We start from the raw sequence: 18,253 nt of genomic DNA, 5'->3' as shown, positions 1-18,253 counted from the left end.
TTGTCCCGAAAGACCCCAAGATGTCTACTAGTGTTTGGTTTTTTGCACCTCCTAAACGTGCTGATGCGACAATTTGGAGAATGTTTTTCTTTGCTGTTATATGGTCCATTTGATTGTTTAGAAATAATTTAAATTTTTTCGGCAAAGTTTTGGATTTCCTGTTATTGATCAATACACCTTAATGGCGATCATCCATTTAATTTGTTCTTTAATTCCCCTAACCAAGTTGTCTTGGAGAGGAAGAATAAGGGGACTAACTTTAGCGCCCGATGAGTGTAGCCTCCCCTTGGGTGCTAAAATTCAATGTCGATAGCTCTGCTAAAGATGGTGTGGAAGGCATTGGAGGTATTCTCCGAAATGGAAAAGGCCCGGCACTCGTGATTTTCTAATGCCCTCTCTATCTGAGATTCTAGCTATTTGGAAAGCGCTTGTCATTTGCTTTGATCTTGTTGTCAATTGATGCACTGATCCTTCTCTAGCACGGGGTGTCGTTGGGAATTTCATTAGTAGTTTTATTAGGAAGGTTCTTCATATTTTTGGATAATTCGTCATATATCCCGCAATACTAATATGGAGGATAATAATCTCGCCAAAGTAGGGGCCAATAGAGACGGTTATTTATTGCAATACTTTGCCTAACCTTTTTCACTTCCTTCCTCAACTTTTGCTACCCAGGTGTGCTCTTATTTTAGCAAGTACTAGATTATGTTTGTTTTTGACTTTGTATTGAGCATTGTTGAATCAATAAATTTGATATGTTTACCTATTAAAGAATGTCCATAAAATGATTTAATGAATTCATCTCTAAATTTATATATAATTGAATTAAATATAAATTACAAATATTTAATTATTAATTGTAAATATAAGATTTTTTTTTTAAATATGAAGAAGATAAGTGCACATTCTAAATATATTTTACATTAAATTATCATAGGTATATTTACCCAAATAAAATAATAATAACTGATAATTTGAAATGTATATGATAGCTTTTATTTTAAGCTGTTGCAAAAGTTTTGAGAAATAAAATGGCAGGTAATTAATGATAAATTATTAGACTTAGCTCTTTTTTCTCATCGAAATTAGATGAATATATTCATTGTTGGTAGTAATAATTAATTTTTTTACTGTGTTATTCAGAAATGTAAATAGTTAATATGTGCTCTATTTTTATAAATAAAGATCAAAACCTCATAATTAAGATATGAGATAAACAACCACTATCTATTTTTCAAAAAAAAACATTTAAAGAGATTAATTAGGTACAAGAAAAAAGTTTGACTGCTCAAATCGGTATGAAAGTCCAATCTAATATGTTAGATAAAATTGATCTCTTTTTTTTCTCATGATTTGATGAAATTGATTTATCAGATAAAATCAGTTTCATATTTACTTTTTAAATATTTGAATTTAAAAAATGAAGTAGTCTAAATGATGAGATATTAACCTAAGTAGGGAACAAGTTAAAGACAGGAAGGCGAGCTAATATGGAATGGGTTGGGCTGTTTATATCTTTACAACTATATAAAATGATCCCACATTGACTGTATTTTGTTTGATGCAAATGTTTCAGGGTGACAGAAATTTTAGTCCATTAAAATTGGAAATTTTATTTTTTATTTTTTAAAATTTTAAATTAATATATAATAAAATTGCACTTAATTTTCTCTAAAAATGATAAAACTTTAAAAAAAATTTAAGTTATTAGATTGATTGCATTTTAACCCTCGCAGAAATATACAATTAAATACGATATTCGTAATTTATTATAGATTTTGATGTTTGCCCAACTCCTCCCTTTTTACCTTACGCTATTTGAATCTAAGTTTTCTTGTTTAGTATTGGAGATCACATAAGTTTATTCCATAGAAGCTATTTACCGTAGATAAATTTTCATCCTTAGCTTTCATCTACCAAGTTGTTTCACCATTTTTTTCTTCTATTGTAAGTGGCACTGGAAATTACCTGCTCGGCTTTAGAAGCAACAGTCCTCTGGACAGTGGAAACGCCATCCACGAATTTTGTCCGGAAAAGAACATTAGCGTTGTTAAACATGCCCTCTTTCAGTGAAACTACGATAAACTGCAAGTTTCAACAACAAATGTTCAAGATCAGTTCAATGACTAAATTCCATCAAAACTAGGCAAGCCATGTCAACATGAAATACTTCCACCACTGCATGAATTGCGGTGCATTGTGTATCAACAACACCATTGTCCACATGTCAGACTTATACAGACTATTAACTTATCACATTCATCAAACCTGAGATTGTGGAAAGTGAGCTTTAATCATTCTCCCTATATTCTGAGTGTGGCTTAGATCAAGTGCTGCATCGACCTGTTGCAACCATGTCGAAAAGAAGTCTTTCACTTTTGACTGTCATTCCATGAAAAAAAATGCACTCAAAACAATTTGTAGAAAGAAGTAAAACCAGAATGTACAGTTCCGAAAGAAAACACAGGCCTGGAAGAGGATCGTGGTTGTGTAAGTTTTCACATTTGCTAGTGTCTATAAATGCATAAATCATCTTTTAATACATGATAATTGCCTATTCTGTCGTTTTATGTTGTTATCATGTTTTTTGTAATAATTAAGAATAGCATCGTCACCAAAAACCCTGTGTGGACTTGCTGAGGGTTAGTTTTGAAGATGCCACTCCCTCATAGCACGAAAATTAAATCCAATTACTTAACCGGACCCACTTTCATGAAACAATGAACCTTACTGAGCAGAAAAAATATCAGCACCCTACCGGTTTGGGATGTGTGCAGGTATTGAGCGGGCAGTAGAAGCAAGTAGGAAGAAGAAAATAAGCATACCTCGTCAAGTATATAAAATGGAGCGGGGTTAAACAGCAGCAGAGCCAAGATTAAAGAAAGTGCAAGTAGAGACTTTTGACCTCCACTCAGTTCAGACAAGGACTGTTTCCAAACACCTCCAAACGCAACACGGGCCTCAAGACCATCTAAGAAGCTGCAACCTTCTGGGGGTTCGAGCTTTGCCATGGCTCCGGGCAAAAGGGTAGAAAAGATGGACCCAAAGTCTCTTTAAGAAAAGTGCATCACGAAGACCCAGCAAAATTAACTTTTAGACACCTCAAAATCAAAATAGTCATAGGAGAGATGAAACATAACATCTAAAAAACGAGATTCAAACAGATACGTAAAATGCAGAAAAACCAAGGAACATAACGGAAAGTAATGCTTACTTGTTAACTTTGACCAAAGTGACCTTAAGTGTTTCTTTCTTCTTCTCATCTAGTTCTTCAAGCGTCTTCTTAATTTTAGACTTGTCATTCTAGACGGAGGAACCATAGGATAAGGAAAAGTTAAAGGCTAAAAAAGATGACAGATTGAGAGTATCTAACCTCTACAGTGTTTTTCTTGGACATCAGATTATTATATTCATCTTCTGCTTTCTCAAACATTGCCACTACTTTTTTGTTCACTCTTTTTCCAAGGCTTTATGAGAGGCGACCAAAAAAAAATTGAAAATCAAGTCAAACCAAGGAAAAGTGAGCAATAACCTCTCATATTATTAGAAGCTAATAAGTATGATATTGTTCTGGACTACATGAATATGAAAAAAAATTGCGACAGAATTTATTTAACTCTGCACCTTGATTGTTCGGCTTGAAGCTTGTCAAGTTCTTCCCTTGTTTTAAGAGGATCACAGGATGCAAAATCATAATCCGTTCCACCTTTGCCAAAAAATTGTCTTTCAGTAGCAACCCAGGCGTGCTTCTCAATCAATTTGTCAACTTTCATGGAGCAATCTTTCTGCTCCCTCTCCGTTTGCTTTACCTAAGAGACAATAATAAGTAGTATTTAACTACATCAAGTTATAGGAGACCTACATGGACTACTAAAAAAAACTTACCTCATTGTCCAACCTTTTCCTCTCAAGCTTTATGTCACTAAGCTTAAGCTGAAGTTTTTGCTGCTCCTTAATAAAGCTGCTAATTTGGAAATCACACTCCTTACTCTTTAAACGAATTGAGTCTAACTCAGATTGCAATTGGTCATGGTTTTTATTTAGAGTATCAACCTACACCAGAGAGCATGAAAAAAATTATTTTTATAACATAGAAATAAACAAGATAGGAATCTGCCAGTACCTTGGCCAGTTCTTCTTCTACTTCCAAATTAAGATTGTAAATCTGTGTTCTCAAGGAAGCCAATTGGCTCTCTAAAGATGATTGTTCTTGTTTAACTGCTTCTCGTTCCATAACAAGCATCTCTATTTCATTTTCATGCTCCTAAAACATGCAACAGCAAGTCCAAGAAATGAATGAGCCAAAATAAACAAAGTCTTCATCTGTACTCAAAATTAAACCACAACCGATTACTAAAAGAAAACAAGGGAGACTTAGACATTCAAATTCTACAACCACCATCCACCACCCCTCCCAAAAAAAAAAAAATTGGTAGTGTGACTAGTGCTTATAATGGTAACCACATTAACTAAAATCCAAAAACATCTACAAACACAAATTCAACATAAACCGTGTCTCTAGATTCAATAACAATATAGCAACGCTGCATAAAAAGTTCAAATAAGTTAACTCTTTGTTTCTTCAAAATCACTTTTACAGGAACTACGAAAAAGTGTCAATATACCTTTAGATCCTTTGAAGCCAACAACAATTGAGATTTTGTAGCCTTAATCTTTCTCTTCAAGGTTTTAAGTCTGCCCTCTCTATTATTCTCATGATCCCTAATTGATTTCTCAAGTTGCAAAATTGCACTAACATGCTTTTCATACAAAGTTTGCTTTTCTTTAACAGCTGAGTTTGCTACTACAAGTTCTTGCTCAATGTTCTTTATCATTTCTGCAAGCTAGTTTCATTTAAAAGAAGGAAATGAGAAAATTAAAAGAAGGAAAGGAAAAAAAAATAGGGGATTCATGATGGCTTAAATGAGATAAATTTATTGGTTAAAAGTATAATCAAAAAGAGAGAAGTGGAAAACCTTAAGATACTCATTTTTCTCTGCCCTGTTCTGGAATAAGGAAAGATCATGCATTTTAAGTTCTAACTGAGCTTTAAGGTGCATGAACCTTTTCTGAAGAGGCTGTAGGTCTGCAATCTACAAGACCAGAAAAATGAAGACGATAAACAATTGAAAACAGTGGAAATTTGATTTACTGTAGAAACCGGCACTTAAGTGGCAAATAAACGTTCAAAACAAAATACAATAGAACCTGGGAACAAACAGAATACAGATTTTTCCATTCATAGAAAATGTGATTTTGAATATCGGAATAATTACTGAAATCAAAGATCCAGTTAGATAATACCGCTACCAACGTATTGAAAATCCTGGATATGGACAAGTGTCGATCTGTGCAATTGATATCACTGCAGCAATATTTCCATGAATGGATTAAAACCATACAGACTATTCAGTCTTAAATTAATGAATCATAAATCGATAGAACTGTATAACAAGTCCCCATCAAAATGTAAAATGCAAAATTTGACGCTGACTTCATGATTCTGATGATCCATCAAAAGCAAGGGTGCAGAGTGTAATTTTTTTCTTTCCAGGAAGCCAAAAAGAGAGGATGTGACATAATGCGCAGCAATTGTACTTTTAATCAATCCTCTCAATCAATTCATTTTCTGATAAGAGCGAGCATGCTTAAGAACAATTACAAGTCAGAATCTAAATGGAAATGATATTTTCTATGGAGTAATATAGTTTTGTATCGTACATGATATAAACCAACTAGTCGAATCTTAGTCTCAATCACATAATAGAATTAATCCTCAAATTGGCAGTTAACAACAATAACACGAAAATAAAAATAAAATATATTCTTATTAATATTAGAATCAGATGTATCTAAGATAGCAGGTGATTATATCCATACATCAAAGAACAATTCAGCTAACTCATACAAGAATCTGACAAGACACAAATGCATCAGTAACGTACTAAATATGAAAAGATATTCATTCAATGCAGATTACCTTCATTTTAATTTCAGATAACCTCTTCTGATGACCTGCAAGTTTTGATTCACACTCTGCTAAATCATGAAGTTGTCTAAGCAGATCACCCCCACCCCTGTGAAAAAAGCCTCAATTTTCAAACCTCTTAATTTACACAACTAATTACTTGGAGACAATTACTTAGGACAAGTTATAAGAAGAAAAACAGTCACTTTCTAAAAAAAATTTAAACATCCACTCCAACCTTTCCAAAAGCAAAATGAAACCTCAAGTTTCAGGGGAAAAAAAGAGGGAAGAAAGGACAAATACTAAAATACTTTACGAGAATAAACAACCATGTACCTGCGGCTTCCACCAGTCAAAAGACCACTAGGTTGAAATATATCACCTTCAAGGGTGACACTAGGAGTCCGAATTTCCCTATTAAAAGCAACCTGCAATACGTTGAGTTGAAAAGAAAAGAAACCATACATGAACTGACAATTAATATTGTTTTCAGGTGACAAATAAAGGTAAAACTTAGACATGAGCTCTAGCCAAATAAGAGAATAGTGAATCGTTTCACATTGTTTAAAGAACCACATATAAAAGCATTCAGATGGACATGCCTCCTTTGCAGCATCGGTAGTTTTATAAACAAAAGTAGCCCCAAATACATACTCCATAGCACTCTGCAGGACCATTCAAAACTTCAGAATAAGACATCAAACAAAATAAAAGTTACCAATATTTCCATCCCGGCTACTTAAAAAGGTCCAAAAGCATGTATAGCTCAATTAATCGAATTTAAGCACCACATTATAAATTACATTAAGCATACATCAGAAATTTCTAATAGGCACCATGCAGCAGGAGGTTTAACAAATAAAATAGCATCATGAAAACATACCTCCAATTCCTCGTCATAACCAACCAAAGAAAGTGCCAGCTTTGCATTCTCCTTGCCAACCTGCCAATGCGAACATTAAATCAGAACAGAGAAAGAGAGATTCAAAAAGAAAAAGAACAAAGACAAAAACAAGAGACCAATTTCATAGCAGCCTGATGAACCCTTGGATGAACAGTACTAGGTTGGATTTTGTTTAATGGTATAATTGTTACTCTTCTTCGTAGATCACCATTCTGAAGCAACTGCTTTCCAGTATTTTCGGTGTCAACTACCACATTAAATAACTTCCCACCGGCAGTAACCTACAAATTGATTTAAAGAGTTACCATATAATTTTGATGGTAGGCTACAAATATATCATTTACATGTTGTCAACCTCTAAGGCTGCCATTGCTGAGCTATCCTTCACTTTTATCAGTTTTACAACCACTCCTTTCACCTTTGACCTATCAAATTTTTTCACAGGATCACAATAAGTGAACTGAACATTTGCTAGCTGTGCTGAAAGATCTTGTACTGTGTCTTTCAACTTCTGGATGAGCTCCAACTCAATTGCACAGTCCTAGATAAATTTGTCCATTAAAAACAATTTAGCCAAAAGAAAATTCATGGGCATTCCACACTGGAGAAAGAAACATATAAGGAACCTTTTGTAAAGTTTCCATCTGGTCTTCTTTGTGTGGAAGAGATTCCAATTCAATTTTAACTTTTTCCACATCTTTTCTCCTAGAATTAAGCTCATTCTCCACCTCAAGTGCTTCATCACGCTTTGACATTAATTGATGCCTTTTCTCTTCCAGCTCCTTTCCACAATGGCTAATTTTCGTTCTCAGCTGTTTCAATTCTGTTTCAGCAGCCCCAACTGCAACCTTAGCATCACCTAGTTGATCAGCAAGGCATTTCTCCTCATTGCCACTGCTCTTGCCAGCTACGATAGCCTGCCATTTTAATGACAGAAAAATTCCTCAGTAAACTTGGTTTACTAGTTAACGCAAGAAATATAATGTTTATTATTATAAAAAAATTCACATATGAAGGTGGTTACCTGGTATTCCTTTTCATGCTCTTTGAAACTCTTAGAAAGGTCCCCAACTCTCTTTTTCAGATCAGCTAATCCTTCTTTAGACTTTTGCACAGCAACGGCTTTCTCTTCTATAGACTGCTTCAAAACTTCAATATAGTGAATAATCTGCAACAGAAAATAAGAAATACAAGTAATTTACATGAAAACAAGATAAAGATTAAACAAATTGAACAGAAGATAAACAGATGCTTGAGCTGATGCTTATAAAGCAGCAGAGGTCGGGACAATAAATCAATAACCTTTTCAGCATTTTCTTTCTCACCCTTGAGAGTATCCTCCTTGCTATTCAGCACAGAAACTTCCTGCACAAGTTTCTTAGATAAGGAATCTACTTCATCTGATAAAGCTTTAACTTTCCCACCCAAATTAGCTTCCTTTTCAGCAGTCAACTTCGATATGTTAGTCTCCATATCTTGAATTTCCACCTTTACCCTTTCTGTATCATTATCTATTTCGGTGACCTTTGCCTTCAATCTTTGGACTTCACCAACCGCACTATCTCTAATCCTCTTTGCTTCAACGTAATCATAAGCAACGCAAAATCTTTTAAGTCTATCCAGCTCAACATTCCCATTAGACCATTGCACATACTGCATTCGTTCTTTCCTTAACTTCTCCAAAGCAGGCAGTATTTCCTCATCAAGAAGCTTATTAATCTCATCAACCTTACTTTGTTTCTTATCAAGTGTTTTTAACACAAACTCTTTCTTTGTTTCATACATCCTCGTCCCGGAAGCCTCTTCGAGCATAGATAAAATCTCGGGAGGCTTCATATTCAAAACCTTGGTGATCCGACCTTGCATTATGACGAAATACGGATTGTTAACATTAAGTTGAACCGAATGGAAAAGATTCTGCACTTGACTCGGCTGCGCAAGTTTTCCGTTGATCAAATATTTGTTCCTTCCACCAACCACAATCTACGAAGGTTTCAATAAGATTTTCAGTTTTAAAAGATAGAGATAAACATTGCATTTGCAGCAATATTTCAAATTGAAACAAAATCATAGCTGAAATAAAGAAAAGAAGAAGACAATTACGCGTCACCTACTTGTCGAGTTACAGTGATTTCAGAGTGGTCCTCGTAACCGAGTGGACTCCGGGATCTATCGGAATTATCAAAGATAATGGAGACAGGGGCCTCGGTAATTCCGGCTTGGCCTTGCTTGTAAACTAGCTCTTGGAGATTGGCAACACGAACTTGTTGCAAATTAGTGATCCCTAAAACAAAGCATATGGAGTCGAGGATGTTGGATTTCCCACAGCCGTTTAAACCTGTTATGGAATTAAAGAAAGGATCGAAACCAGGGACCAGGGTCCTCGATGCATAGGATTTGAACCCTTCCAAACATATTTCCTTGATGTACATGGCGCCTTAAATTCAGGGACTCATAGAAGGAATACTCTAGAATTTGAAAGAAAAGAAAATCGCATGAAATTGTGGAGGAAGCAACGGTAGATGCGGCGATTAGATTCGCATTTGGAGCGAAAAGCGAGTGAGGGAGTGTGTTCTGAGTTTGGAGCCGACGTACTCGGTAAGAGGAAACGGCGTTGGAGATAGAAACGGTGGCTTTTCAGAATTTCGAAAGTCAGCGTTTGAGATACTGTGTTGGTGGTGATGATGATGAAACTGACCAAACCAAAGGGCGGGAAACGGATGTGCCAATTGATTTTTCGAAATCTGACGGATGAGGAAGCCAAGTGTTTTTTGAGGTGATTTTTACAATTGATTTTTTTTTTTACAAATTTTATCCCAATTATTAGGTGATTTTTTTAAGGAAATATCAATAAAAATTAATGAATTGAACTCTCTCCTTTTTTATATATTGTTTAACTAACATTCCAACTTTATCTATTTGTCATTATAAGTTTTGGAAAATTTATATTTAATCTTTTATTTATTACATTTAGCCCAAAACTAATCTATTATTTTACATTTTATCTTACATTTGTTTATTTTTGTTTTAATATTTAGGGATAATAATGAAGTAAAATGAGGACGAATATCATCAGCTCCACTCCATTATGAATGTATAATTTTGACAACCACTAACATTTTCATGGATTATGAATAAATCCATCCTCATCCCGTTGATTTTAAAAAATAGAAAATATTACAAATAAATAGTAAAAATTAAAGACAAGTAATTACCTATATTCAACGTTAAAATATTTATAAATAAGTTGTCTTTAGGCTTTAGACATTATATTTAGTTGTTTAATTTAAGCATGTGATATAAAAATAGTAAAAGATAAAATTATGATATTAATATTTATAATTTTATTAAAAATTATTTTATAATATAATTATTATTTCATCCTCCAAATGAGTTGGTTTAAGAAATTAATTTAATCAAACACCTTATATAAAAATAAATATATTAATTATGTTAAAATACAAAATATAATTTTACAAAATACTGAGGGACTTGTGGATATCATATGGAATCTATCTCTTACAAAATAAGAAACTTAGTACAGAAGAAGACAAAGCACAGTTAAACTCCAGTTGTTCCATCGGAATTCACCCTTCCAGAAACATGACCGGGGAACACAACATTATCATACAGAAGCCCAGCCACTGCTGCTCCAATCAATGGTCCAACCCAATAAACTGCCTGGTTCTTGAACCGTCCAGCAACTACGGCTGACCCAAAGGCTAATGCTGGGTTCATTGATCCTCCAGAGAATGGTCCTGCCGCCAGAACCATGCTTCCTGCCATCAATCCTATTACCAGTGGTCCAATGCTCCTCAGTGGACCGCTTCTTGTGTCACCTCCGGCATAAACAGCGTACACCAAACCAAATGTCAGCACACCTTCTACCATGGATGCTCCGAACCCTGTCATTTCACTTGCAATTGTATATATTGGGACATCCTGTAAATACCTATAATGTCATTATAAGGGTAATGAAAAATGAAGTAACTGTATGATGGTGCAACAACAGATGAAATGATATACCTGGGAGACAGTGGCGACCTTCAACAAAAGGCAAGCCATCACAGAGGCCAACATTTGAGAAACCCAGTAAAACAGAGCAGTCGAGACACTTATATGACCCCCAACTGCCAACCCAAAAGTCACGGCCGGGTTCACATGCCCACCGGAAACGTTTGAGGCAATGTACACCGACGAGGACAGCGCGAAGGTGTTTGCAAGGGCGACTAACACCAGACTAGACGGATCGGTTGCCAAGTCCGACATCAATTTCCCTGGTAAAAATATAACAAGTCGGCCATCATGTCATGTAGGGGAAAAAAACCCAGATTCATAAACAAGAATGAAAAGGCACTAACGTGAAGCCATGGCAGAACCGACAACTACAAAGACATAAAAGAATGTGGAAATGAACTCAGCGAGATAAGATCTGAGGGCATCGGGGGTAACAAATTGCTTGAAACGGGCAGTGAAGGAAGCGAGAGCCATTTCGTAACAAGAAGAATATGATGAAATGGAATTTGTTTTGAGTATATAAAAGAGGGTTGAGATTTCTGGTTAAATTGCTTTTGAATACAAAGAAGGGGCGAGGGAAGTTTATAACAAGCATGAAGGGTTGCGACCTGTTCATGTTCAAAAATTAACCGCCCACTAGTTCACGTTGTTTCTGGCGGTCTATACCGTTACGTTGATTTGGCGGGGAAGCCAACTGTTAAATGTGTAAGGCTTGGGCCAGCTGCTACGTAGATCTGCTAAAGAGTGATGCAAATTCAAAATTTGTAGTTCCATTTTTTAAGTACACACCAGACCCAAAAATGAATTTAAACTATGTTTAAACTAAATATTAAATTAGAGCTTGAACCGCTCTATTTAAATTAATTTTTTATATAAAAATAAATTTTAAAAAAATATAATACATTAAATACACTACAAGTATTAAAATAAATGTATCCCAATAGATTCAAAATACATTAAAAAATATTTTATACTTAAATAACATTAAAATAGCTACAACTTAGTAGCAAAATTAATAATAAAACAAGAATTATGTAATATCTAAATAATAACAATATAATAGTGAAATAACAACAAACAATAGAAGTAAACAACAACAAAAGAGAAAGTATAGATTGATTTGGGTCGGGTCGAGCTCGGGTCAAAAAATCCTATTTGAGGCTCGGCCAATTTAAAAAACAGACTTATTTTTTGTTCTAACCCAAATTTTAAACCTATATTTTTATCCAAACTCTCCTACTTTTCGACAAACTTTTGAGACTGGATTAGGACTAAGTCTACTGTTATGCTAGTAAGCTTGATTGAGTTTCTTCCTTGTTTATGTTTTATCCCATATATTCTTTTATTTAACTCTTTTCAAATATTAATATAATAGATTCATGACATATGCACGGTATTGGTGAAATTTATCCAACAAATATTTGTTAAAAATTTATATAAAAAACCAAACTTTGCTATGTATAATGTTATTGTTTAAATTTTATTATTGATTTTATCAAATACGAAAACAAAACAAAACATCCTTCTAATGATATAATTTAACTTATAAAAGGAATAATTTTGTTTTTGATAAATTTTCAACTACATTAGGACCCAATTGATGAGTAACACCAACTCAATCGAAACTTTATTAAAGACACGATATATATATATATATATATATGACATTTCTATCATTTTATATTATATGTGAAATTTAGAAAATTAAACGTGATAAGATTTAATACTATATAACTTTACAATTTCAACTAAAACTTTCCTTGTTTGTTATGTTAAAATTTTTATGCACATATTTGTTACATATTTTATTTCACCCAAAATTATAGTATTATATATGTTTTTGCTTTAATTGTAGTCATACGTTAAGTGACACCAATTCAGTTGAGAAAATATTAAAAATTAAGTTTTAAAATAATTAAAAAATATTAAAATTTATCAAACCCATATTATTTTTCCTAAGTTAAAAGCCTATCATATTATTATTTTATTAAAAACATGAAAAGACAAAAATACTATTGTGTTTAGGTTATTATTTTTAAAAGTACAGATATTTTAATAATTTTATAATTAAATTAGGTGTCCATCTAACTCATGAAATTAAATTAATTAAAAGTGATAAAAGATGAGATGGATGAATGCGAAAGCGGATCATAAAGTTCGTCAAAGTCACGGATTTGACTTAGGTCTCTAGACATTTGGAAAGAAATTTAGATTTTGACACAACTTGAAACGAAATTGAATTCATGTCAAATAAAAAAATTAAAATAAATAAATAAAATAAAACAATAAATCAAAGATTAAGGAAGCAAATAAAGAAGATAAATGGCACGAAGAATCCACAATCTCCTTCAAGCGGTTCTATTGTCCCCTCCAAGATAGAAACATTGGCAAGAAAAAATTTGAAAATGATCCCCACAATCTAAAAAAATTGTTAAAACTATTCTAAAAGAAATTTAAGAAAAATTCTTAAAAAGAAAAACCCAGAGAGAATTTATTAATTCAAAAGAGAAATAGAATAATAATGAATTAAATTAATTGTGTACAATACAAAGGTCTATATATAGGCTAACTAAATAAATCTAAATAAAATTTTTAAATATACTAGAACTCTAATTTAATCTAAATAAGAAGTAGTTTTAAACTAAATTTTCTTGTTAACATAAAACTCCTAAATAACTTAAAATACTTAATAATTATAAAAAAAATTTGGAATAAAATAATAATAAAATAATAAGATCTGACAAATATAATATTGGGCTCATATATAATAAAAAAATAATAATAAAATAATAAGATCTGACAAATATAATATTGGGCTCATATATAATAAAAATTAAGTCTAAAAGCCGAACACAATATGATTTAAACTTGAATTAAAAGCCCGAAATTCGTAATTACCGTTATAATCTCGTTTTAAAATTTTGCTCGTGCAGTCTTCACTAAAACAGTCATAACTTGAGCTCCCGAACTCAAAATCGAGTGATTCAAAATGCGTTTCGAAGCTAAGAGATAGATCTTCAAACACCATGAGACATCTCAACCCAAAAATGTCAAGATCCTATCCAAAAAGTCGTTGCAAGTCTGCTGATTTCCTAAGCCTGAAAATTGACAAATTTGATGATTGAAATCTAATAAATTTCATCTCATTTGTGCATGTATCAAAAAGCTTAAAGATAGAGATAAATAATTAGATTATTATATGTGTATCTATGTCTGCTAATATCTTTAAAAAATCTTCAACATTTATTCAATTAATTATCACAACCTTTGCAAACAGTATAGATGATAGTAAATAATTATTGATAAAAATAATATATTATATATATAGGTGGGGTTTTTTTTTTTTTTTGAAATGAAAATCCGATGCGTCATCCATTAACTTGCAGCCACATACGGTACCTCAGGACTACAAATATTTCCTAAAGCCAAAAACAAAACCAAAAAACCTTTCACTGGCTCCTAAACAACCTTTCCCTTTGCTTGCATCAGATAACCTGTTCTTGAGCAAACTCGCTAATCTGTCTTCCGTTCTGAACCTCCAGTTGTCTTAACCTCTTAAGTTCTTCGGAGATTATACCCCTTTAAACATCCTCCGGACTCAGCAAACTACTGTCTCTGTATACCCATTCTTTCGTAATAAGGGGTTCCAAGTGATTGGTTTTTTTAAAAAGCGAGAAATTTATTTGAGAATAAATCACATTTTGTCTTTATTTGATGAATGTATTAGAATAAAATTTTTATTTGATAAATGTATTAAAATAAGTGACGTTAAACTCATTTAGTTGTTTATTTCGGGTATAAATTATTGTATAACAATCAATTTAGGAAAAGATAAATCAATAATAACTTCGTGCAACACATTCAAAGTAAAATTAGGAGGTTGATATCAAGGGTAAAAGTCAACAATCATTTCTTCTAAGCCTTTGCTGAGCAATCAACTATTTCGTCTACACATGCCTAATATCAATATCTCAATCTCGACGCATCTCGGATGATATGAATGACATACGAATCCGGTTAATATATCATCAAAGTACCTTTAACATTATGCAACGCTTCCAAATAATCCGTTTCTAACAAGAATACCCCAAAGTTCCACCTCATAAGCACTACTCAACCCGATATTCTTTAAAATCCCAAGCACCACGAGCTAGATGCACCTCAGATCACGTCGCCTGCCATTCCTATTACGTATTCCAAGTTCTGGCCACCGTCTACATTTACTTTCCATTTCCCCATCAATGGCGGAGACCATGAAAGTTACGTCCACCTTCTTTGGACATTTGTAGATCCCTAAATCTGTTTCAATTGACTTAAAAATAAAATCGCTTCTTTATATCTCATGCAATGATGATAAAACCATCATTGTCTACACAACCAGGCTTAAAAATATAAGCATTTCTTCTCTTCCATAATAACCAACAAACAAAGAAAATATCCCGGTTTTTTATAGAGCTCGAAAAATACCAGGACCTGGTAAGGTTACGAACAATCCAGTCCTCAATGCTTAAATTATAAAACTCTGCTAACTTATCGTTATTTACCAGACTCTCCAGCAAAGGATCGTCATCGAGCATCTTCTCAATACATTATCTATATCCTCAACATTAGTACCACATATATGAAAACTAGAATCCATAGTCAAATGCCTCTTAACTCTTTCAACATTAGTTAGCACCTTTCCACTGCAGACCAACCACAAGAAAGCTCTAACTTCTTGTGGACAGCGAGATTTCCATAGAACTTTACCATCTCGGATTCAAGGGACTAACCATTTGATCCATGGTTGCATATGTTGATTTTGTAGTGAAAATTCTCCTTCGTCCCATTTCCAACCGGGCCAATCCATAATCTCTTCACCACAGGGAGGACGAATAGGCGCAATCTTGGCCAAGCATTGAGTCGGAAGTAAGAAACTAAACTGATTCCATGCACATTGTCCATGCTTAGTCACCATATCTCTAACTAAAACATGAAACGCCGGTATCAAAATCGATTGCAAACAATAAGCCGCAAGGGACTCACTTCCATGGATCCAAACATCTCTCCAAAAGTCAACAGAACGCCCATCGCCCAAAACCCCAACAACTCCATTTCAAACCTCATCCCAAACCTTACATAGTCCCTTCCATAATCGTGATCCATTTCTAGGATGAAGAACCTCCTAAAGCCTTCTATCAACTTTATACTTAGACCGAAGCACTTGTACCCATAAATGATCCATACGAGCCACCAACATATAGTCATTCTTAACAAGAAAGCTATTGTTCAATTGATTGTTTATAAATAGTATAGAATCTAGTTGTTTATACTTCGGATAAAAAGAAATTAGTGGGTTGATCTTTTGTAGAGTAGATGACATATTATACTTGATAAATATACTATAAAAAATGACATTTTTGGTAATTTTACTACTGAATTATTTTCATAGAGTTAAGTGACGTCAAACTTAGTTAGCTTCTCTATAATAAGTACAAATGGAAATTATTTACTATTATAGATAAAAGGAAAACTTCACCACAAGTACGTCCCATAGAAAGCACGCCTCACCCATTGTAGGTACCTCACCACACCAATTATACCTTAAAATGAGATATATTTAACTTTCTTTTTGTCTCACGCTACAATATTCTTATAATATTTAATCTCATCGCGCTGCAGTTTTTACACTAAACGCACTATTCATCCAAAGAGACCCTAAGCCTTACCAATCACATGACACATGGATTTAATTGAATCCATCTACCTATAAGACAAGACTCTCCTCAACTTGCAACACTGTTGTTTAAGAGAGATAATAACTCATTAAACCTACCAAACTAAGGGATGATTGATCGGATGAAGACCAGAAAAGTTAATGCAGGGAACATGCAAATATAGACCTTCTCTCCAACTTCCTCCTTGACCCTTTTCTCTCTCCCACACTCTCTCTTTCTAATTGACCTTGCATCTTAGTAGCTCGGGATGCAACTCTCCGCACACCTCTATGCGAACCGCCCTCAACATCCTTCTCCATCTTCGATAATCAACAATTATATCAGTTGTGTATCTAAAGAATTTAATTAAAGTAATAATTGTTAGTGTCACTTTTCAATGATAAAAATGGTTAATTGTTAGTGTCACTTTTCAATGATAAAAATGGTAGCTTTCACAAGCCACCGACTCTTTGGACGGCTAAGTTGATTACTTATTTTATTAGTTTGATGAGAAATGGTTACTTTTAAGTGTGTACCCCAATACCCCAATCATGCATGATATAATATCATTGTTATGTGGATCTCAATTTTTTTGGATTAATTCAAATCAAATTATTTTAAAATCAACAAATGAACAATTTACGATAAACAATGGCATAATAAAATCAAATGCCAGCTCACATCTTAATCCACTTTGGGCCTGGAAATTTTGAAAACTTCTGAATCACACAAATAATATGCGCATAAAAATGGCATGCTAAGTACTGCCAAAAATAGATGATAATAATAATTAAATGAACCGAAAAATTAGTGTAGCGGAGAATATTTGGAACCAGCAAAGCATTTCCAGTATACTGCTGCTCTAAAACTCCATAATCGAAAATGGCGTTCTCAGTCGCAAAAACAATTGAAAATGAAAATCTTGAGTAATTTCACAAATATTCACAGCTGAAAGGCTGATCTCCTTACTATTATTGGAAATAAATTCAATTTATGATGGAAAAATATAAACATAAAATTGCAAAAGATTTTCAGCTTCTACAGACTAGAAATTAATCAGCCTATATTATACATCTGCAGCAATATAGTAATAGAAGTTTCAAGAACTCGACACACCCGAAATTTGAGATTGATCTTTTCTTTGATCGTTGCCTCAAGTATTTTTGTGCTGTTTCTTTTTGGTAACTCTCCAGCACATCTTCCTTGTAAAGCAAATCTCTGGTGTCTCTTATATCGTCGGTGCCGAAAAATACGTCTCCGATGGTGCCGCGATTGATAGACGAGTGGTACAAAGAATCGGAAGGAGAAGATGTGGAAAGGGAAGAAGATTGGGTAAAGTATTGGCCTCCACTGCCACCACCACCGCCTGTATGATCATAGAAGCTGCCACCGTCGTCATAATTTGGGATTCCTCTGGCCATGGAAAAAGGTTTATGGGAAGAAGAGAGGAGTTTGATTAGGTTATGGAATTTTTTTAGTCCATTCCCTTCGGGAGATGGATAACAATAATAGAGAGTGATCTGACCGACTTCAATTATATCAATTAAGGGTTAGACTCCTATCATAATTCAAACTACGACGTTTTGCAGCCAATACGCAACAGAATATTCTAATATTCCTTTATTTATTTACTTATTTTGATAAATTAAATCAGAATAATTGATTAGT

At 33.6% G+C, this 18,253-nt stretch overlaps 2 protein-coding genes across 5 annotated transcripts; both read right to left on the bottom strand.

Moving 5' to 3' along the window:
- Nucleotides 1-1,741: 1,741 nt before the first annotated feature.
- On the bottom strand, nucleotides 1,742-9,647 carry LOC107953636 (structural maintenance of chromosomes protein 2-1). Of its 4 annotated transcripts, XM_016889002.2 has the most exons (19): nucleotides 8,987-9,643; nucleotides 8,175-8,855; nucleotides 7,897-8,040; nucleotides 7,499-7,789; nucleotides 7,228-7,413; nucleotides 6,989-7,153; nucleotides 6,852-6,911; nucleotides 6,305-6,633; nucleotides 5,981-6,077; nucleotides 4,977-5,093; nucleotides 4,626-4,844; nucleotides 4,124-4,264; nucleotides 3,886-4,053; nucleotides 3,625-3,809; nucleotides 3,374-3,467; nucleotides 3,215-3,303; nucleotides 2,826-3,051; nucleotides 2,269-2,343; nucleotides 1,742-2,085 (listed from the first exon to the last, which is right to left on the bottom strand). In XM_016889002.2, the coding sequence occupies exons 1-19, from the start codon at nucleotides 9,302-9,304 to the stop codon at nucleotides 1,927-1,929; spliced, it is 3,744 nt and encodes a 1,247-aa protein (XP_016744491.1). In that variant the 5' UTR covers nucleotides 9,305-9,643; the 3' UTR covers nucleotides 1,742-1,926. The 4 variants fall into 4 exon arrangements, with proteins under 4 accessions (XP_016744491.1, XP_016744492.1, XP_040953106.1 ...); XM_016889003.2 differs by lacking the exon at nucleotides 2,269-2,343 and having other exon boundaries at nucleotides 8,987-9,645; XM_041097172.1 differs by lacking the exon at nucleotides 4,626-4,844.
- A 704-nt stretch (nucleotides 9,648-10,351) lies between these two features.
- Nucleotides 10,352-11,476, bottom strand: LOC107956569 (probable aquaporin TIP5-1). The gene is made up of 3 exons (XM_016892181.2): nucleotides 11,234-11,476; nucleotides 10,899-11,149; nucleotides 10,352-10,814 (listed from the first exon to the last, which is right to left on the bottom strand). The coding sequence occupies exons 1-3, from the start codon at nucleotides 11,361-11,363 to the stop codon at nucleotides 10,434-10,436; spliced, it is 762 nt and encodes a 253-aa protein (XP_016747670.1). The 5' UTR covers nucleotides 11,364-11,476; the 3' UTR covers nucleotides 10,352-10,433.
- Between the last annotated feature and the right edge of the window lie 6,777 nt (nucleotides 11,477-18,253).

This window comes from Gossypium hirsutum, chromosome D07 (assembly GCF_007990345.1).
Source record: "Gossypium hirsutum isolate 1008001.06 chromosome D07, Gossypium_hirsutum_v2.1, whole genome shotgun sequence".
In the NCBI taxonomy this organism is placed as follows: Eukaryota; Viridiplantae; Streptophyta; class Magnoliopsida; order Malvales; family Malvaceae; genus Gossypium; species Gossypium hirsutum.
The sequence above is the reverse complement of the archived record's forward strand: the minus strand, read 5'-3'. Positions and strand labels throughout refer to the sequence as shown.